Genomic DNA, 17,812 nt, shown 5'->3' on the forward strand with positions numbered 1-17,812 from the left:
CGATTAATTACCGAATTCTTGGAATTTAATCAGAAATGAACTAAGCACAGTACAAACCGATGCATAAATCTCTTAAACAGATCAAGTGGCGTCATTTGATGCAAAACGTCTCCAGAATTTTAACAATCAAATGACCAGAGGTAACCTCCTATAGATGTAGGCCTGCGGATGTATTAAGGCACCTTTTAGAAAATGTAATGGCAAGCAAGAGTAGCAAAACCAAATTGTTACTTCTCTGGTATGGCCTTTTTTAGTGCAGTAGATATGTTAAAGGAAGTATCCCACGTTGATTTATCGACGGAAGCAGGAATGGTATTGCTGTTTTGCGCAGGTGGGACGACGGAGCGCTCATCCTTCTCAGCAGGCATGAGTGATGACACCAACGTTTCGAGTAACTCAACCGTTCTCTCTGTGAAGCGGGCCCTCTGCTCTTCCAGTTTAAGCCGCTGCTTGTCTATCTCAAGACGTTCACCCTCTATCTTTACCAATTCGGCAGATGGCGCAGAACTACTCGATGCCGTTGCTGACTTCAATGTGTTGGATGCAACAGTTCCCTTATGGCTTTCGGTCGCCTTCTGCGTAACCGGCTTACTCGGCATTTTAGATCTGTTACAGAAAGAAAAGCCTCATCATAAAATGTTCTGGCGGGAAAGCATCATCATTCTGTTGATACAAGATGCCTTTATTTGCCAATTTGAAGGTTAATTGCAACCTATGACGCTTTGAAGGGATCCATAAACGCTATTATGTTTATAGATCCGTGATTTGAATGAGTCTGGGATCCTACTGCAGCTATAGGGATTTTACATATCAGTCATCACATGTCGGCAAAATTAGTAACTTCTTTTAGATTTGGGCGTATTTTTCCTTTGTACAGTTTCTTTGTGCGGCGAGTATTACCTGTTTATGGACTTCCCTTTGGACCTAGGCCGTGGTGGTGGTGTTGGGCTCCTTATTGGAGAATCGTATGGATTATAACGAGATCGAGATCGAGTCGGCGTTCGCCTTCTTGTAGGGATTGGTGGGCTCCTTGGCGAATCATATAGATTACAACCTCCCCATGAACTCGGTAACGTAGGACTGCCAGCTGGTCGCAACGGTGGGCTCGGGCTCCTTATCGGCGGCGAATCATAGGGATCCTGACAAATCGATGTGGTGGATGCTGATGGCGTTTTTACTCTCTGAAAGAAAAGCGCTCGGTTTTTGTAATACATATTGACGAATTACTTTGGGCCTAAAAAGTTGATGCGAAAGTTGAAATCGCATTTTATGAGGACTAACTGATAGCCAAGGCTACATTGTACAGTCTCGCTCTTATTATAATATCAACGCCTACTTCATACGATATCTGTAAGGTGATTTTATACAAGTCTCACCTTCGAAATGGCAGTATCGATGCCACCATCAATTCCATTGATAAGCTCGATCCCAAGAAGCCCGACTATCCGTTCCTCTATTTCAGTTAAATGAGTTACATCATCGTCATCGTCGTCGTCACCATTGTCGAAGGACATGTTCCCAGTAGCTTGAAACCTTTTTCGTAGCTTGGCCGCCTTTTTCTTTGCCTGCAGTTTCACGTCTGCCCACTTTTTTTGCACCCCACGGAGGGAGCGGTGGCACGGTGAAATTGCATTAACTTTGTCTGCAATTCCTATCCACGTGTCGGTTTTGGCTTTGTGTGTTATGGCATCGCCAAATTTATTGCTGATGGTTTTAAAATTTGCTGCCACCAGGTTCACCAACCTTTCGATTTCTCTCTGAGTAAAATTCGTTTTTCTTGGTCCCTTTTCTTCCGTCATGACTACGTGAGATAAAGCTTTATGTGGGCAAACCCTTCTGCGACACGCTATTTTATAGGCCTCTCCGTGAATAGGCCCCGAGGAGAAATGATCACCATAGCCATACATTACGTAAACCTGCATGCGCACATTTCATTATTACTAGTATATAGCTCACTTAACTTTACATACATGAATAAACGTATCTCTTTCTTACGTGACTCTTACGTGACACGTAAGTGTCGCCTAGTGAACTTTACGACAGTCACTTAAGAATTCTTTGTGAATCAGCTCCCCGATTTTCAGTCAAATCCATTGACCAATATGGCCGCCAGGTAGCCATCTTGAAAATCGAACGAAGTCCTATTACTCCTAAACTGTTTAACAGATGTCAACCAATTTCCATGTGACATGTACACTCTTCAATAACCCTGAAATTTAGTCAAATTTATAACCAAAATGCTATAGTTAGATGGTAGCGGTTATTTTCTTTTGTGCCATTGAGCCAAGAAGAAGAATATTATTCAATGGAATCAAAACTGGTGAAACTAGCCAGAAACTGTTCTCCCCATATCCACTGCAAATGACATGCATTATATTACCCGAGGTGAGCACATGGTCCCTTGACCATTTTATTCATGTTTATATCCGGCGATGAAAAGCTAGTCTAGTTTAGCGGGGGAGGGGGGGTATTATTTGAACAGACTTGGCGTTTATTCCGGCAATGCATGATGGTATGGTTGCAATCTATTGGAGCACGACATCGCCATTGAGCGTTCCGTTTCTGAGTACACCCACTCACTGTTTGGGAAGGTTAAAAGATATATTGATTCCAATAAGTGTTTTTATGTATTGACTCCAATTGAAAATATATCTCAAGCTGTCTATTGTATAGGAACACTGAAATATTGGAAACAACCACAGATGTTTGACTGGCACAAGTATGCATGTAGAACACGTATACCAGGTTTGTTTATGCGCATTCGTTAATTAACTATACAAATAAAGGGACTGCGCAGATACTTAGATTATATACACTCATCAAAGAAAGTTAAAGACCACTTTTTTTTAACATATTTTTTTTACAACACATATTAAGGACCAGAAAATGCCTAAATATGAATGTCCTGTATGACCTCCAAGACACAGTAATCAATTTCACATATGGTTTGTTCCAGTTGTTGCATAACTTCTTTCTAAACTTGTCACAACCTGAAAATGGGTGTTTTGGTGTGTCAACTTTTTCACAATTTTAGCCTAAATGTCTTGTCATCAATGTCAGCATGGTCAGTAGCGAGTATGGCCTCCCCTGCTGCAATAACAGCCTGACACCGCTGTCTCATTGAGTTGATCAGACGATTAACATCACTGACATCAATTGCATCCCATGCAGCCTCCAAGGCCACACCAAGCTGCTGCAACCCATTTGGCTGCACCTCAAGCGCTCCAATACTCCTTCCCATCATGTCCCAGACATGTTCTATCGGATTCAAGTCCGGGGATTTCGCTGGCCAGTCCATACGCTCAATTCCATGATCCGCCAGGTACTGTGTCACCACCCTCGCTGTGTGGGGACGGGCGTTGTCGTCCATGAATATGAAATTTTCCCCAGCGTTTTCTGCAAACGGAACCACAAAAGGTTCCACGATTTCATCTCTGTACCTCACACCTGTAATTGCTCCCCCTGGGACCACACAGAGGCGAGTGCGTTGACCGTAGCTGATTCCGCCCCACACCATGATGCTGCCTCCACCATAGCGGTCATGTTCAGCGATGCAGCCATCTGCAAAATATATCTCCCTGTTGTCTCCAGACTCTAACACGTCTATCATTGTGGTCCAGGCTGAATCTGCTCTCATCTGAGAACAGAACACGGCGCCATTGCTGGTGGGTCCATCCCACATGATCACGAGCCCAATTGAGACGGATTCTTCTGTGAGCAGGGGTTAATGGGATGCATTGCAGTGGCCTCCTGGCATGAATGTCGGCTCTGTGAAGTCGGTTACGGATGGTTTGATTTGAAACAGTCACCCCAGTTGCAGCAGTGAATTGGTTATTGAGTCTGCAAGTACTACTGAAGCGGTTGCGACGACAAAAAGTCACTAAGTAGCGGTCATCCCTCGCAGTTGTTGCTGATGGGCGGCCAGTACGGGGTTTCTCTGAGTATCGCCCTGTCTCCCGGTGTCGTTGGTCAGCACGACTGATGACACTGTGAGACACACCCATCATCTTAGCTACTCGTCGCTGACTGAAGCCAGCTTCCAGCACCCCCATGGCTCGTGCAACCTCTACTTCACTCAAGTGGCACCCAGGCATCTCTCTTGTCAGAATGCTGCCTGAGCTTGGTGGGAAATGCAAGGAAAAGCACTTGCATGGACTTTTGTACCGCTGACACACAAAAAACACCCATTTTCAGGTTGTGACAAGTTTAAAAAGAAGTTATGCAACAACTGGAACAAACCACATGTGAAATTGATTACTGTGTCTTGGAGGTCATACAGGACATTCATATTTAGGCATTTTCTGGTCGTTAATATGTGCTTTAAAAAAATATGTTAAAAATAAAAATTGGTCCTTAACTTTCTTTGATGAGTATATATTGGTCACCTCAATTACCGCCTTGGGTCACAGAAAGTATAACATGTGGTATGAAAAATATAATTTTATACTCATATCCCAAGGAGATCGTTACAGCGAGGTTGCACTATCTTGCCTGTCATATTCCATGATTTGAAGCAAAAGGCCCTGTTATCGAGACAGTTAATCTTAAAATCGGGACGTTTACCTCCTCTTTAGAATAAATTACACCAAAGCAATATGCAAATAATTTGAGTAAATTATGTATTCGTTGCTCTTGTAGCACTCAGTTAGCAAAAAGGCCGATGGAATCGCTCATTGACTCGTTAAAACTCAATGCAGTATGGCCCATGCCATTATAGCGCCCATCTAGTATAGCCCATTGAATGGACTGTAGTATATCTGCATATCAAGACAGGCACTGCTTTTTGAAAGGAGATAGTGGCCAACTGGAGTTACCAAATCCTCGAAACTTAATACACACATAGCATTGGTCTCATAATTTATGCAAAGTAGCATTGTAATTCTAAAGAACCGCCACATTTCTTACTTTAGTTCGAGGTACCACAAAATCATCATATCTTACCGAGTTTTTCAACTCATACTGTGTCAAATGCTAGAGGTTTGTGCTGAATGTTCTTTCATATACCATAAAGAAATTACGGTTGAGCTTGAAAGTATCAATTTTACCGACTTGCCGATTATTTGGCTTAATCGGAAGCGTAGTATAGCAATGACATCGCTAGCATAGCAGGCTCGCTGGTACTCCGTGCTGATTATCGCGGTCTCGTAGTCATGTCATGTCATGTTATGAAAATGTACCTGATATTGGTCAATGAACTAAAGCATATAAGAGGTGAGTAACATGAATAAACTATTTCATATTTCTCCTTGTCTTTGTTCGTCTTTGTCCGACTTCCTCGGATCGGTCCCTAAAGCCTGCACAACACGGTGAAAATTTGCCTGATGCAAGTGACACGCGTGCATGTTGCGACAGGCACATTCTCACTGTGTGGGGTCGTTTTTTGCTGCGTATCTTCCCTCGCGAGTCGAGACGCAGCCGATCTAGCATGTTTGGTATTTTCTCGACACGCGAGGAAGTTAATCACCGTGTGGGGGCTACCTGCAGCAATGTTGCGCGAGTTCGACGAATCACAACAAGCAGATCGGTCACATGATATTTAGGTCAGTCACATGATACCAAAATTCCTGAAATTCCTCGACCCGCACTCTGTGGAACTGGCGATAATTCATGGGGTCCTCCTCCCGCAATTCAGCAATTAGATTTGCATAGGCCCCCTTATCCTCTCTTCTCTGAATCCATGGCCTTGTCCAAAGACTACGGTCCACGCGGCGCCGCCTCCGCCGCCGCCTCCGACGGAGTAACAGCAGGAGAATAAGGGCAATTTGGTCTTCTTGGTCCATAATACTTCTCATAGGATTTGTCAGTTCCCGGGCGCTGCCATTTTGGTATCATGTGACTGACCTATAAATCATGTGACCGATCTGCTTGTTGTGATTCGTCGAACTCGCGCAACATTGCTGCAGGTAGCCCCCACACGGTGATTAACTTCCTCGCGTGTCGAGAAAATATCAAACATGCTAGATCGGCTGCGTCTCGACACGCGAGGAAGATACGCAGCAAAAAACGACCCCACACAGTGAGAATTTGCCTGTCGCAACGTGCACGCGTGTCACTTGCATCACGCAAATTTCACCGTGTGGTGCAGGCTTTAGGCTGAAGTTACATAGGCCTCACGTTTCATCGACTCACGACTCATTTGTCATTTGTCATTCGTGAGCTGATGAATGGACATTGGAAAACCTATTGACCTGTTCTCATTGAAGTGAATTTTGTAAGTTTCGCCCGCATTCGTCGCCTCACGTCATTTCATGTCATTTCACGCGTGAGGCGATGAATGGACATGTTCATTCTTTGTGAAATGAGCTGGCAAAGAAAGTGGACGTCCATGTGCATTGTAGTGATATCGCCTTCGAAACTGTGAGTATAGCTACTTTTCGGCATTTTCATTAGTTTACACATTAATACAATAGCTAATTTCGATTGGAAATGAGAAACAAAAAATGCAAAAATGCAGCACTTTTATGTACCACATTGTTCTCGTCCGTCGCCTCCGCTTTCGTTTTCTATTCTCCATCAGGAGCAGCATGGCTGCCATCTCTTCTTCTTCTGAGTCCATGTGCGTCACCGAGAAAATCCAAGTGACAAATGAACGAGCGAAAAATGATCTGTATGTAAACCGCCGCGGTCACTCGTGACAAATGAGGAGTGACACGTGAAAATGAGCCGTACGCCACATTTTTCATCGACTCCTTCATTCAACTTTCATTCAACTTCTTCATTTGAAAACTCATAATTTTTCATAAAAAAATAGCTTTTTGAAGTTGTCGTTTGTATCGGTCAGGATCGACCTTTGCACCCTTACTACTTTTTTTCTTTTTTATTGATCGGATCTATATTTGACCAATGCCCACACACTTCTGGAACATATTTATGGCAAGCCAAAGCGGAATTTATTCAATACTTTAGAATTACCATTCAAGAAGTTAAATATAAGTTCAAGAAGGAAATATATGTTCAAGACTAAAATATGTTCAACCTTGAATCAAATGTTTTCAACCTTGAATAAAATATGTTCAATCTTGAATAAAATATGTTCAACCTTGAATAAAATATGTCCAACCTTGAACACAATATATTCATCCTTGAACAAAATATATTCAAGACTCACGTGACCATATTCAAGACGCACGTGACCACAAAATTGATGACGTAGTTGCTCATGTTTTGATGCTTTACGGACTTTCCCGAACCCATGGTACTTGTGTTGCGTTTCGGAGCTCGAATTGTTCGCACGAGGTTTTGACACATGGTTGTACACGTACCTAGCCGCCTACACCTGACATGTACTACACATCATGACATGGATGCCGAGTGAATGTCAGAGTCGATATATGTTTCACAGACATATCAGGCAAATTATAGGTTCAAAATGCGCAATGCCTCTCACCTTTCATTCTTAAGGCCGACACCACTGTATCGGATTCTCGTTGTCATGTTTGAGTGTTTGGCCTATACAGGCAATCAATCATGTCGTGAAACAGAACGCACAGATTCTACGCTCTACGTCATCAATTTTGTGGTCACGTGCGTCTTGAATATGGTCACGTGAGTCTTGAATATATTTTGTTCAAGGTTGAATATATTTTGTTCAAGGTTGGACATATTTTATTCAAGGTTGAACATATTTTATTTAAGGTTGAATATATTTTATTCAAGGTTGAAAACATTTGATTCAAGGTTGAACATATTTTAGTCTTGAACATATATCTTGAACTTATATTTAACTTCTTGAATGGTAATTCTAAAGTCTTGAATAAATTCCGCTTTGGCTTGCCATACATATTTAAAACTAGCCACCGGCAAAACATGATCAAGTTCTTCATCTACAATATTTTGCCGCTCTCTTTGCAAGTTCAACCAACCAATGAAAAACTGGTTAGTGCAACCAAGGTTTTTTTTTAGGGTTTCAAGGGCGTTACAACGATTCATATAAACCCGCATTTTGTGAATAGAATAAAAGTTAGGGTCTTTGTATTTAATTCTCATATAATCCCTAATATAGTTTATACTATAATCTTCACAGTATCCCTGCAACCCATCTTTGGATTTATTATTTTTAGAATAGTATTCATAAGGTTTTATTATTTCATATTTTGAACATCATTTGTACTCGTGAGTCTGCACGAGGTTCATGAATATATTTCTAACATCTTTCATTCTATCATTCCCATCTAAAACAATAATCGTCCCCATAACCTCCAGAGGTTCTTTAAGGAATGTTTCCTCATGAAGGTAATGAACATAATTTAAGTATTCTAAACTAATCGGCCTTTCTTCTGGGCGGTCCCTTTCCAGCATTCTTCCATAACAAACATTCGGATATGTTCTTAGATAAATTATGAAGTTTGGAAGTTTACCTGTATTATACATTTTATGATAGTACTCAGAATACATCCTCCTCAACTTCTTAAATTGCCCCCGAGTTAAATTCCCATCCAAGCGATTCAAACGCGAAACAATTTTTGTTTTTTTCAGAATCTGCAATATTATTATTTCTAAAAGACGTTTCCAGCGCCATCATTTGAAATTCTTCAGAATATTCTTTAGGGTTATTGTACATGAGTTCCAACATACTTTTTCCATTATAATTTTTCCATTCGTTTATATGCTCTGAGATAACGTCTACATCTTTGAATTCTTTCATACTTTCAACAAACTTTGACTTTCAACAAACTTTGATTTTCCAGCAGAAATATTTCCCTCAATTATGAAGATTCTTATTTCTTTATGTTTAGATTTTAGTCTTTTTTGTTGCTCCATTCATTAAGTACATTTTTTCTTAAATATACATTTTATTCGATATAGCCTTACGGAACCATTGAAATGCCATTGTCTAAAATATATATCTTATCATCGAATGGATTCAAACCTCGTTTATTAACTTCCTCTACAAACATATTGTGCTTGTCAGAACTCAGCACCCTCATCACTGTACCATGTTTTCTATCAACCAACGAAGTGTAGCAGTCGAAATTTTCTTTCAGTATTGTAAGATCCTTTGTCAAATCGTCAGTCTTTAACTTTAAGACAAAATTTGTCTTAAAGTTAAAGTCATAGAGTTGCTCTATCTTGACACTGACAGATTTAATCTGTCAGTGTCAAGATAGAGCAACTCTATGACTTTTCACCAAAATTTGGTTGTAAAGTTTCGTAGTAGAATTTGTACATTAGTAATTTAGATAGCTCTAGAACTGTAGCCCCCATGTAAATTGGTTTGTTGAACACCATACTTGTTTTTCTCATCAGAATTGCAACCAAATCCTCGTCGAAGATAACTTCCGAATCGAACTTAGGATTAGCGTGTTTTCTGACTGCAGCATCGGGATTTGTCACCAACTCAGCACCCTTCCTGTTCCTGATGTTTTCACATGTTTTACTGTAGAATGCATTGTTCATTAATTTGAAAAACTCTTTCTCAAAGTCTGCTTTGGCCGCCATTCTCTGTTTGGTGTTGAAATCGATATATTTTCCCAACCAAATTTTCTGCTTAATACTTATGACGTTGTGATTTTTTTCCAACACCATTCTTTGTTTTAGGAAAAATTGTAGAATTCTGTAAAGCAACTAAGTAGTTTTTTTATTTTTCAGATTCAAGAAACGTTTCTCAACCTTAGGTCTCTTATCATCCCCCAACAATTTTTTTCTGGTGATCACTCAATTCCTCGTAGGGAATAAATGATGATTCTGGGCAATACGGATATTCTGGGTATTCAAGGTCGTCTTCAAAATAGAAACCCATCGGAGAATTTTCAGAAATACTCATTATCTTCTCTTCTGTTATTTCGGGTATTTCTTCGTAAACTCTGAACTCAGACGCAGGTAACATTTGCATCATTGCCCAACCGTAAATATTATTTGCGTCGACATACAAAAGTTGGTGACCAGCTTAGTTCCTATGTGAAACAGATGCACCAAAACCGTCTAAATAGCGTCTACAAAGTATTATAGGAATGATAGTGATCGATTTGTTTTGTTTCGAAAGCCCATATTACATATTGGCAGCAGCAGTGTACATAAATTTTAAGCCAAACCCTGCGCCTGCAATGGTCTTTAAAAGAAGAACCATCGCTTACTATGTTGGCCGTAACCAGTAGCCCCCCCCCCCCCCCCCCCCCCCGCCTCGTGGGTGTTTTAGGAGGCGGCTTGGCCTCGCCATTATTCGCGGGAGTGCCATTTTAATGCAAATTTGACAGTATAATTATTTACATGAAACACGTATAAATTACAAACGTTCATTGAAGTTCCATTTGTTGTGCTTGTTGTATACACTCTATTCTCCCATTACCTGTCCGATTCTTCAACCCGAAAATGAGTGAAACATTTCTAAATTCAATTGATAGAGGTGGGGGCATGTTCACAAAGTAATGTCCGCGATCAATAAAAACGAGTTGTCCACGATGATGTCCTCCTGAATTGAACTTTGGTAGTCACTACGTAACTAATGCATGGGGAAATCTCTCACAGGGCCTATACTGGTATGCGTTCATTCTCTGTTGTGTCGCAGCTAAAAATCAGGGTGGTGCAGGGTCTGTCTGCGACAGTTGGGACTTTGACAAAAGTGAATGATGTTCCAAACCTGTTTTCTCACCAACTGTTTTAAGTCTGATAATGAGCATTAAAGAATTTGTTCTTCTTTAAATCTGATTAACATGATATGGTTTAATTCATCATCAAAATCGATTTCATCATCAGAAAAAGCAAGTCTAGCATCATCATCTTCTACTAGCTCCTCTTCTTCTGGAGACAGCCACTCTGTCCCAAGCGAGGCTGATAATGCGGACAACATCCTGACGGAAATTGGATCACAGTGACCATCGTCTTCGGTATTACCGTCTTTTCATGCCTTCCACACAGCACGAATATGGCATTTAAAGCCAATGGTTGAATGCAGCACTTTTATGTACCACATTGTTCTCGTCCGTCGCCTCCGCTTTCGTTTTCTATTCTCCATCAGGAGCAGCATGGCTGCCATCTCTTCTTCTTCTGAGTCCATGTGCGTCACCGAGAAAATCCAAGTGACAAATGAACGAGCGAAAAATGATATGTATGTAAACCGCCGCGGTCACTCGTGACAAATGAGGAGTGACACGTGAAAATGAGCCGTACGCCACATTTTTCATCGACTCCTTCATTCAACTTTCATTCAACTTCTTCATTTGAAAACTCATAATTTTTCATAAAAAAATAGCTTTTTGAAGTTGTCGTTTGTATCGGTCAGGATCGACCTTTGCACCCTTACTACTTTTTTTCTTTTTTATTGATCGGATCTATATTTGACCAATGCCCACACACTTCTGGAACATATTTATGGCAAGCCAAAGCGGAATTTATTCAATACTTTAGAATTACCATTCAAGAAGTTAAATATAAGTTCAAGAAGGAAATATATGTTCAAGACTAAAATATGTTCAACCTTGAATCAAATGTTTTCAACCTTGAATAAAATATGTTCAATCTTGAATAAAATATGTTCAACCTTGAATAAAATATGTCCAACCTTGAACACAATATATTCATCCTTGAACAAAATATATTCAAGACTCACGTGACCATATTCAAGACGCACGTGACCACAAAATTGATGACGTAGTTGCTCATGTTTTGATGCTTTACGGACTTTCCCGAACCCATGGTACTTGTGTTGCGTTTCGGAGCTCGAATTGTTCGCACGAGGTTTTGACACATGGTTGTACACGTACCTAGCCGCCTACACCTGACATGTACTACACATCATGACATGGATGCCGAGTGAATGTCAGAGTCGATATATGTTTCACAGACATATCAGGCAAATTATAGGTTCAAAATGCGCAATGCCTCTCACCTTTCATTCTTAAGGCCGACACCACTGTATCGGATTCTCGTTGTCATGTTTGAGTGTTTGGGCTATACACAAGGAGGATACCGCGGTGACGTCACATCACGTGATCCCGACCCATATTAGTGATCGCTATGGCCAATCAGATTCAGTCTACTGACAGCACCAGCACTGAACACATCTCCACGTCTCACTGTCTGGTGCGCTCCTGTACACAAAAACATCAATAGACATGAAATATTGCAATACCTAGTATGGATTCTTCCTGTGTAAAATAAAATTTACAGAGCAGATTAACTTCCACGAATAAAAAAGACGTTTGGCGTGGCCAAAGTGCGGAAATAATGTCTCCGCTAAAATACACTACGAAATACACTAGGCAATGCACTACGCAATATACAGTAGAGATGCAGTTGAGTTTGTTATTGTTTTGACTTAGAAGCCCGCCCATATCATAATATATTCATGTATTCATGAAGTATGAACTCATTTCTGTCCCATACACCTCTAATAACAGTCAATTTCTCCTTAAATCATCACAGAAACCGCGATATCCGCAGGAAGATTTCTTTCTAGTGTCCTAAAATGCATGATCTTACAGGGGCGCTAACTCGACAAATAGAGGGGATCTATGGGGATCTATGCGAGTTTTAGGTATTACAGGTCTCGAACTTGTAAAATCTGTAAACATGACTCCAAATCCCATTATGATAATGAAGAGATTGCCCATATCTGGGAGACTGTTTTGAAACCATCGCTAATTTTGGAAGATCGGTGCCCGGCTATTTGGTTTAAAAAACCCTATTTTCCTCCATCAAAACAGCACTTTTCATTATTCAAATGATAGCTTATTGTCTTAAGACTTATTTCATAGCAGAAAAGTACTAATAACTCTGATTTGATGCGAAAAATCTAACTTTTTTGATGACTTGATTTTCCCTTGGCCGTGGATCGAGTTTGTTTACAATATGCAGCGCCATCTTCGAAAAGCCGTGACGTCACCGCGGTATCCTCCTTGGGCTATACAGGCAATCAATCATGTCGTGAAACAGAACGCACAGATTCTACGCTCTACGTCATCAATTTTGTGGTCACATGCGTCTTGAATATGGTCACGTGAGTCTTGAATATATTTTGTTCAAGGTTGAATATATTTTGTTCAAGGTTGGACATATTTTATTCAAGGTTGAACATATTTTATTTAAGGTTGAATATATTTTATTCAAGGTTGAAAACATTTGATTCAAGGTTGAACATATTTTAGTCTTGAACATATATCTTGAACTTATATTTAACTTCTTGAATGGTAATTCTAAAGTCTTGAATAAATTCCGCTTTGGCTTGCCATACATATTTAAAACTAGCCACCGGCAAAACATGATCAAGTTCTTCATCTACAATATTTTGCCGCTCTCTTTGCAAGTTCAACCAACCAATGAAAAACTGGTTAGTGCAACCAAGGTTTTTTTTTAGGGTTTCAAGGGCGTTACAACGATTCATATAAACCCGCATTTTGTGAATAGAATAAAAGTTAGGGTCTTTGTATTTAATTCTCATATAATCCCTACTATAGTTTATACTATAATCTTCACAGTATCCCTGCAACCCATCTTTGGATTTATTATTTTTAGAATAGTATTCATAAGGTTTTATTATTTCATATTTTGAACATCATTTGTACTCGTGAGTCTGCACGAGGTTCATGAATATATTTCTAACATCTTTCATTCTATCATTCCCATCTAAAACAATAATCGTCCCCATAACCTCCAGAGGTTCTTTAAGGAATGTTTCCTCATGAAGGTAATGAACATAATTTAAGTATTCTAAACTAATCGGCCTTTCTTCTGGGCGGTCCCTTTCCAGCATTCTTCCATAACAAACATTCGGATATGTTCTTAGATAAATTATGAAGTTTGGAAGTTTACCTGTATTATACATTTTATGATAGTACTCAGAATACATCCTCCTCAACTTCTTAAATTGCCCCCAAGTTAAATTCCCATCCAAGCGATTCAAACGCGAAACAATTTTTGTTTTTTTCAGAATCTGCAATATTATTATTTCTAAAAGACGTTTCCAGCGCCATCATTTGAAATTCTTCAGAATATTCTTTAGGGTTATTGTACATGAGTTCCAACATACTTTTTCCATTATAATTTTTCCATTCGTTTATATGCTCTGAGATAACGTCTACATCTTTGAATTCTTTCATACTTTCAACAAACTTTGACTTTCAACAAACTTTGATTTTCCAGCAGAAATATTTCCCTCAATTATGAAGATTCTTATTTCTTTATGTTTAGATTTTAGTCTTTTTTGTTGCTCCATTCATTAAGTACATTTTTTCTTAAATATACATTTTATTCGATATAGCCTTACGGAACCATTGAAATGCCATTGTCTAAAATATATATCTTATCATCGAATGGATTCAAACCTCGTTTATTAACTTCCTCTACAAACATATTGTGCTTGTCAGAACTCAGCACCCTCATCACTGTACCATGTTTTCTATCAACCAACGAAGTGTAGTAGTCGAAATTTTCTTTCAGTATTGTAAGATCCTTTGTCAAATCGTCAGTCTTTAACTTTAAGACAAATCTGTCAGTGTCAAGATAGAGCAACTCTATGACTTTTCACCAAAATTTGGTTGTAAAGTTTCGTAGTAGAATTTGTACATTAGTAATTTAGATAGCTCTAGAACTGTAGCCCCCATGTAAATTGGTTTGTTGAACACCATACTTGTTTTTCTCATCAGAATTGCAACCAAATCCTCGTCGAAGATAACTTCCGAATCGAACTTAGGATTAGCGTGTTTTCTGACTGCAGCGTCGGGATTTGTCACCAACTCAGCACCCTTCCTGTTCCTGATGTTTTCACATGTTTTACTGTAGAATGCATTGTTCATTAATTTGAAAAACTCTTTCTCAAAGTCTGCTTTGGCCGCCATTCTCTGTTTGGTGTTGAAATCGATATATTTTCCCAACCAAATTTTCTGCTTAATACTTATGACGTTGTGATTTTTTTCCAACACCATTCTTTGTTTTAGGAAAAATTGTAGAATTCTGTAAAGCAACTAAGTAGTTTTTTTATTTTTCAGATTCAAGAAACGTTTCTCAACCTTAGGTCTCTTATCATCCCCCAACAATTTTTTTCTGGTGATCACTCAATTCCTCGTAGGGAATAAATGATGATTCTGGGCAATACGGATATTCTGGGTATTCAAGGTCGTCTTCAAAATAGAAACCCATCGGAGAATTTTCAGAAATACTCATTATCTTCTCTTCTGTTATTTCGGGTATTTCTTCGTAAACTCTGAACTCAGACGCAGGTTACATTTGCATCATTGCCCAACCGTAAATATTATTTGCGTCGACATACAAAAGTTGGTGACCAGCTTAGTTCCTATGTGAAACAGATGCACCAAAACCGTCTAAATAGCGTCTACAAAGTATTATAGGAATGATAGTGATCGATTTGTTTTGTTTCGAAAGCCCATATTACATATTGGCAGCAGCAGTGTACATAAATTTTAAGCCAAACCCTGCGCCTGCAATGGTCTTTAAAAGAAGAACCATCGCTTACTATGTTGGCCGTAACCAGTAGCCCCCCCCCCCCCCCCCCCCCCGCCTCGTGGGTGTTTTAGGAGGCGGCTTGGCCTCGCCATTATTCGCGGGAGTGCCATTTTAATGCAAATTTGACAGTATAATTATTTACATGAAACACGTATAAATTACAAACGTTCATTGAAGTTCCATTTGTTGTGCTTGTTGTATACACTCTATTCTCCCATTACCTGTCCGATTCTTCAACCCGAAAATGAGTGAAACATTTCTAAATTCAATTGATAGAGGTGGGGGCATGTTCACAAAGTAATGTCCGCGATCAATAAAAACGAGTTGTCCACGATGATGTCCTCCTGAATTGAACTTTGGTAGTCACTACGTAACTAATGCATGGGGAAATCTCTCACAGGGCCTATACTGGTATGCGTTCATTCTCTGTTGTGTCGCAGCTAAAAATCAGGGTGGTGCAGGGTCTGTCTGCGACAGTTGGGACTTTGACAAAAGTGAATGATGTTCCAAACCTGTTTTCTCACCAACTGTTTTAAGTCTGATAATGAGCATTAAAGAATTTTTTCTTCTTTAAATCTGATTAACATGATATGGTTTAATTCATCATCAAAATCGATTTCATCATCAGAAAAAGCAAGTCTAGCATCATCATCTTCTACTAGCTCCTCTTCTTCTGGAGACAGCCACTCTGTCCCAAGCGAGGCTGATAATGCGGACAACATCCTGACGGAAATTGGATCACAGTGACCATCGTCTTCGGTATTACCGTCTTTTCATGCCTTCCACACAGCACGAATATGGCATTTAAAGCCAATGGTTGAATGTTTGAATGATTGGAATAAAGGAATCCTGTCCGTTCTCACGTGGAATTTCTTCCCGAAAAAGATAATGCAGGTGGGCAGGGAAGCGGTCCAGAATCAGTAGAAATATTACTCGGGCAATTAAAGGCAGAGCGATTCCTTAATACCATTCGACTGGTGCCTTGCCAAGCCATTCGGGGTAGCAGTCACCTGAAATTGAAAGTGGTGCATTAAGAAAAATGTCATCTACAAACAAGAAATCAAACCAATGAATATTCTTGAAAATTTGATGCTGAATGTGTCGGCAAATGCTGCTGTTCACATATATTGATTAACTGTCAGTGGTCTTTCGTACATAGACCACGTAACACATCCGGGGTTTTATCCTGTAGGCTTTTCATTGCACAATGATAAGGCAAAATAATGATAAAAAAGGATAGTAAATGAAAAAGGTTCACTTACTCGCACGTTCTAGGGAGCATGGTGTCGCTGATCTCCAACAACGTGATCCTCGGCGGCCAGACCCCTGAAGTTGACATCTGCCGGAAGTTTCCGCGCATCACTGGTTATTGCCAGTGTGACGGTGCAGCCAATTTTTTCATTCCCTCTGGAGGAAGCGGATCCTTTTGTTGCCATTGTCGTCTGGGCACCATGTCGAAATTGACGAAAGTTTCGGCCATGTTGATCACGAAACGGAAAGCTCCATTCCTGATGATATAGTGCGTTTCACGACGATAGTCGGCCGCAATTGCAAGTGCATTGTCGGGGATGGTTTGTGTATCTTTATTCTATCTTCTATGGCATATGATCCTGGAGCCAAGGGCTGTTTGCATCCATAAAAGGGCCCCAAAATCACCCACTTGATTTTGATAATGGACCACATTTGACACATTTTAGCGAGGGTACACATTCTGAAACCCTGCAGTAAGCGAGTCATTCATGATTTTATGAGAAGCGCCCGAACCAAAAACTACCGCAAAAATTAGGGGTAGGGGAAATTAAAATTGATATACCATCCAGAGAAATCATTCTATGACAAAATGTTAGCAATCACAATGAAGCTTATTGTGTCTGCTACATGATGAATACAGACTCCATGTGATTTGATGAAGTTCAAGGTCACCAGAGGTCAAAGTAAGACGTAATTCGACCCTTCCTTAAAACTAAGGCTCTTCAGAGTTGAAACCACTCCCAGATTTCGTTGAATGATTGTATTTTTTATTCGATGGTATATTATGGCAGAGTACAACATAGGTAAGTTTTTATAAACCGCTTTGAAGAATCAAATATATACTTTAACCCCTTTAGCCCCAATTAAAAAAATGTTAACTCGGCAAAATCAGCCAATTTCGGGCAAATAAATCAACTTACAGCAATAGTGAACATGGACTACATAATCAGGCAGAAACCTGTTCATACCACTTATCATTTAACCAACTCAAATAAACCTTCAGAGTCCCTTATTTTTACTTAAGGGTGTGTCCCTCCCCCAAAACATAGGTGGGGGCAGTCACGACACTGTCTCTATTCTGATGCAAGATAAACCAACTGGAGTACCCGGGAACACTAACCCAAACATGTCCCAGACGCATGTCACCCACAGAGAAAGGCAGTTC

General features: G+C 39.9%; 1 protein-coding gene across 1 annotated transcript; it reads right to left on the bottom strand.

The window, feature by feature from the left end:
- Nucleotides 1–227: 227 nt before the first annotated feature.
- Nucleotides 228–1,799, bottom strand: LOC135495106 (nuclear apoptosis-inducing factor 1-like). The gene is made up of 3 exons (XM_064783525.1): nt 1,377–1,799; nt 901–1,181; nt 228–606 (listed from the first exon to the last, which is right to left on the bottom strand). Exons 1-3 carry the CDS (start codon nt 1,797–1,799, stop codon nt 228–230), a joined length of 1,083 nt encoding a protein of 360 aa, XP_064639595.1.
- Between the last annotated feature and the right edge of the window lie 16,013 nt (nt 1,800–17,812).

Source organism: Lineus longissimus, chromosome 10 (assembly GCF_910592395.1).
Source record: "Lineus longissimus chromosome 10, tnLinLong1.2, whole genome shotgun sequence".
In the NCBI taxonomy this organism is placed as follows: domain Eukaryota; kingdom Metazoa; phylum Nemertea; class Pilidiophora; order Heteronemertea; family Lineidae; genus Lineus; species Lineus longissimus.

Coding starts and splice junctions, on each gene's coding strand:
- LOC135495106 (XM_064783525.1), bottom strand. CDS start 1,799: ATGACGGAAGAAAAGGGACCAAGAAAAACGAATTTTACTCAGAGAGAA. Junction 1,182..1,376: donor TCGATACTGCCATTTCGAAG/GTGAGACTTGTA, acceptor CTTTTCTTTCAG/AGAGTAAAAACGCCATCAGC. Junction 607..900: donor AAAGGGAAGTCCATAAACAG/GTAATACTCGCC, acceptor TTTCTGTAACAG/ATCTAAAATGCCGAGTAAGC.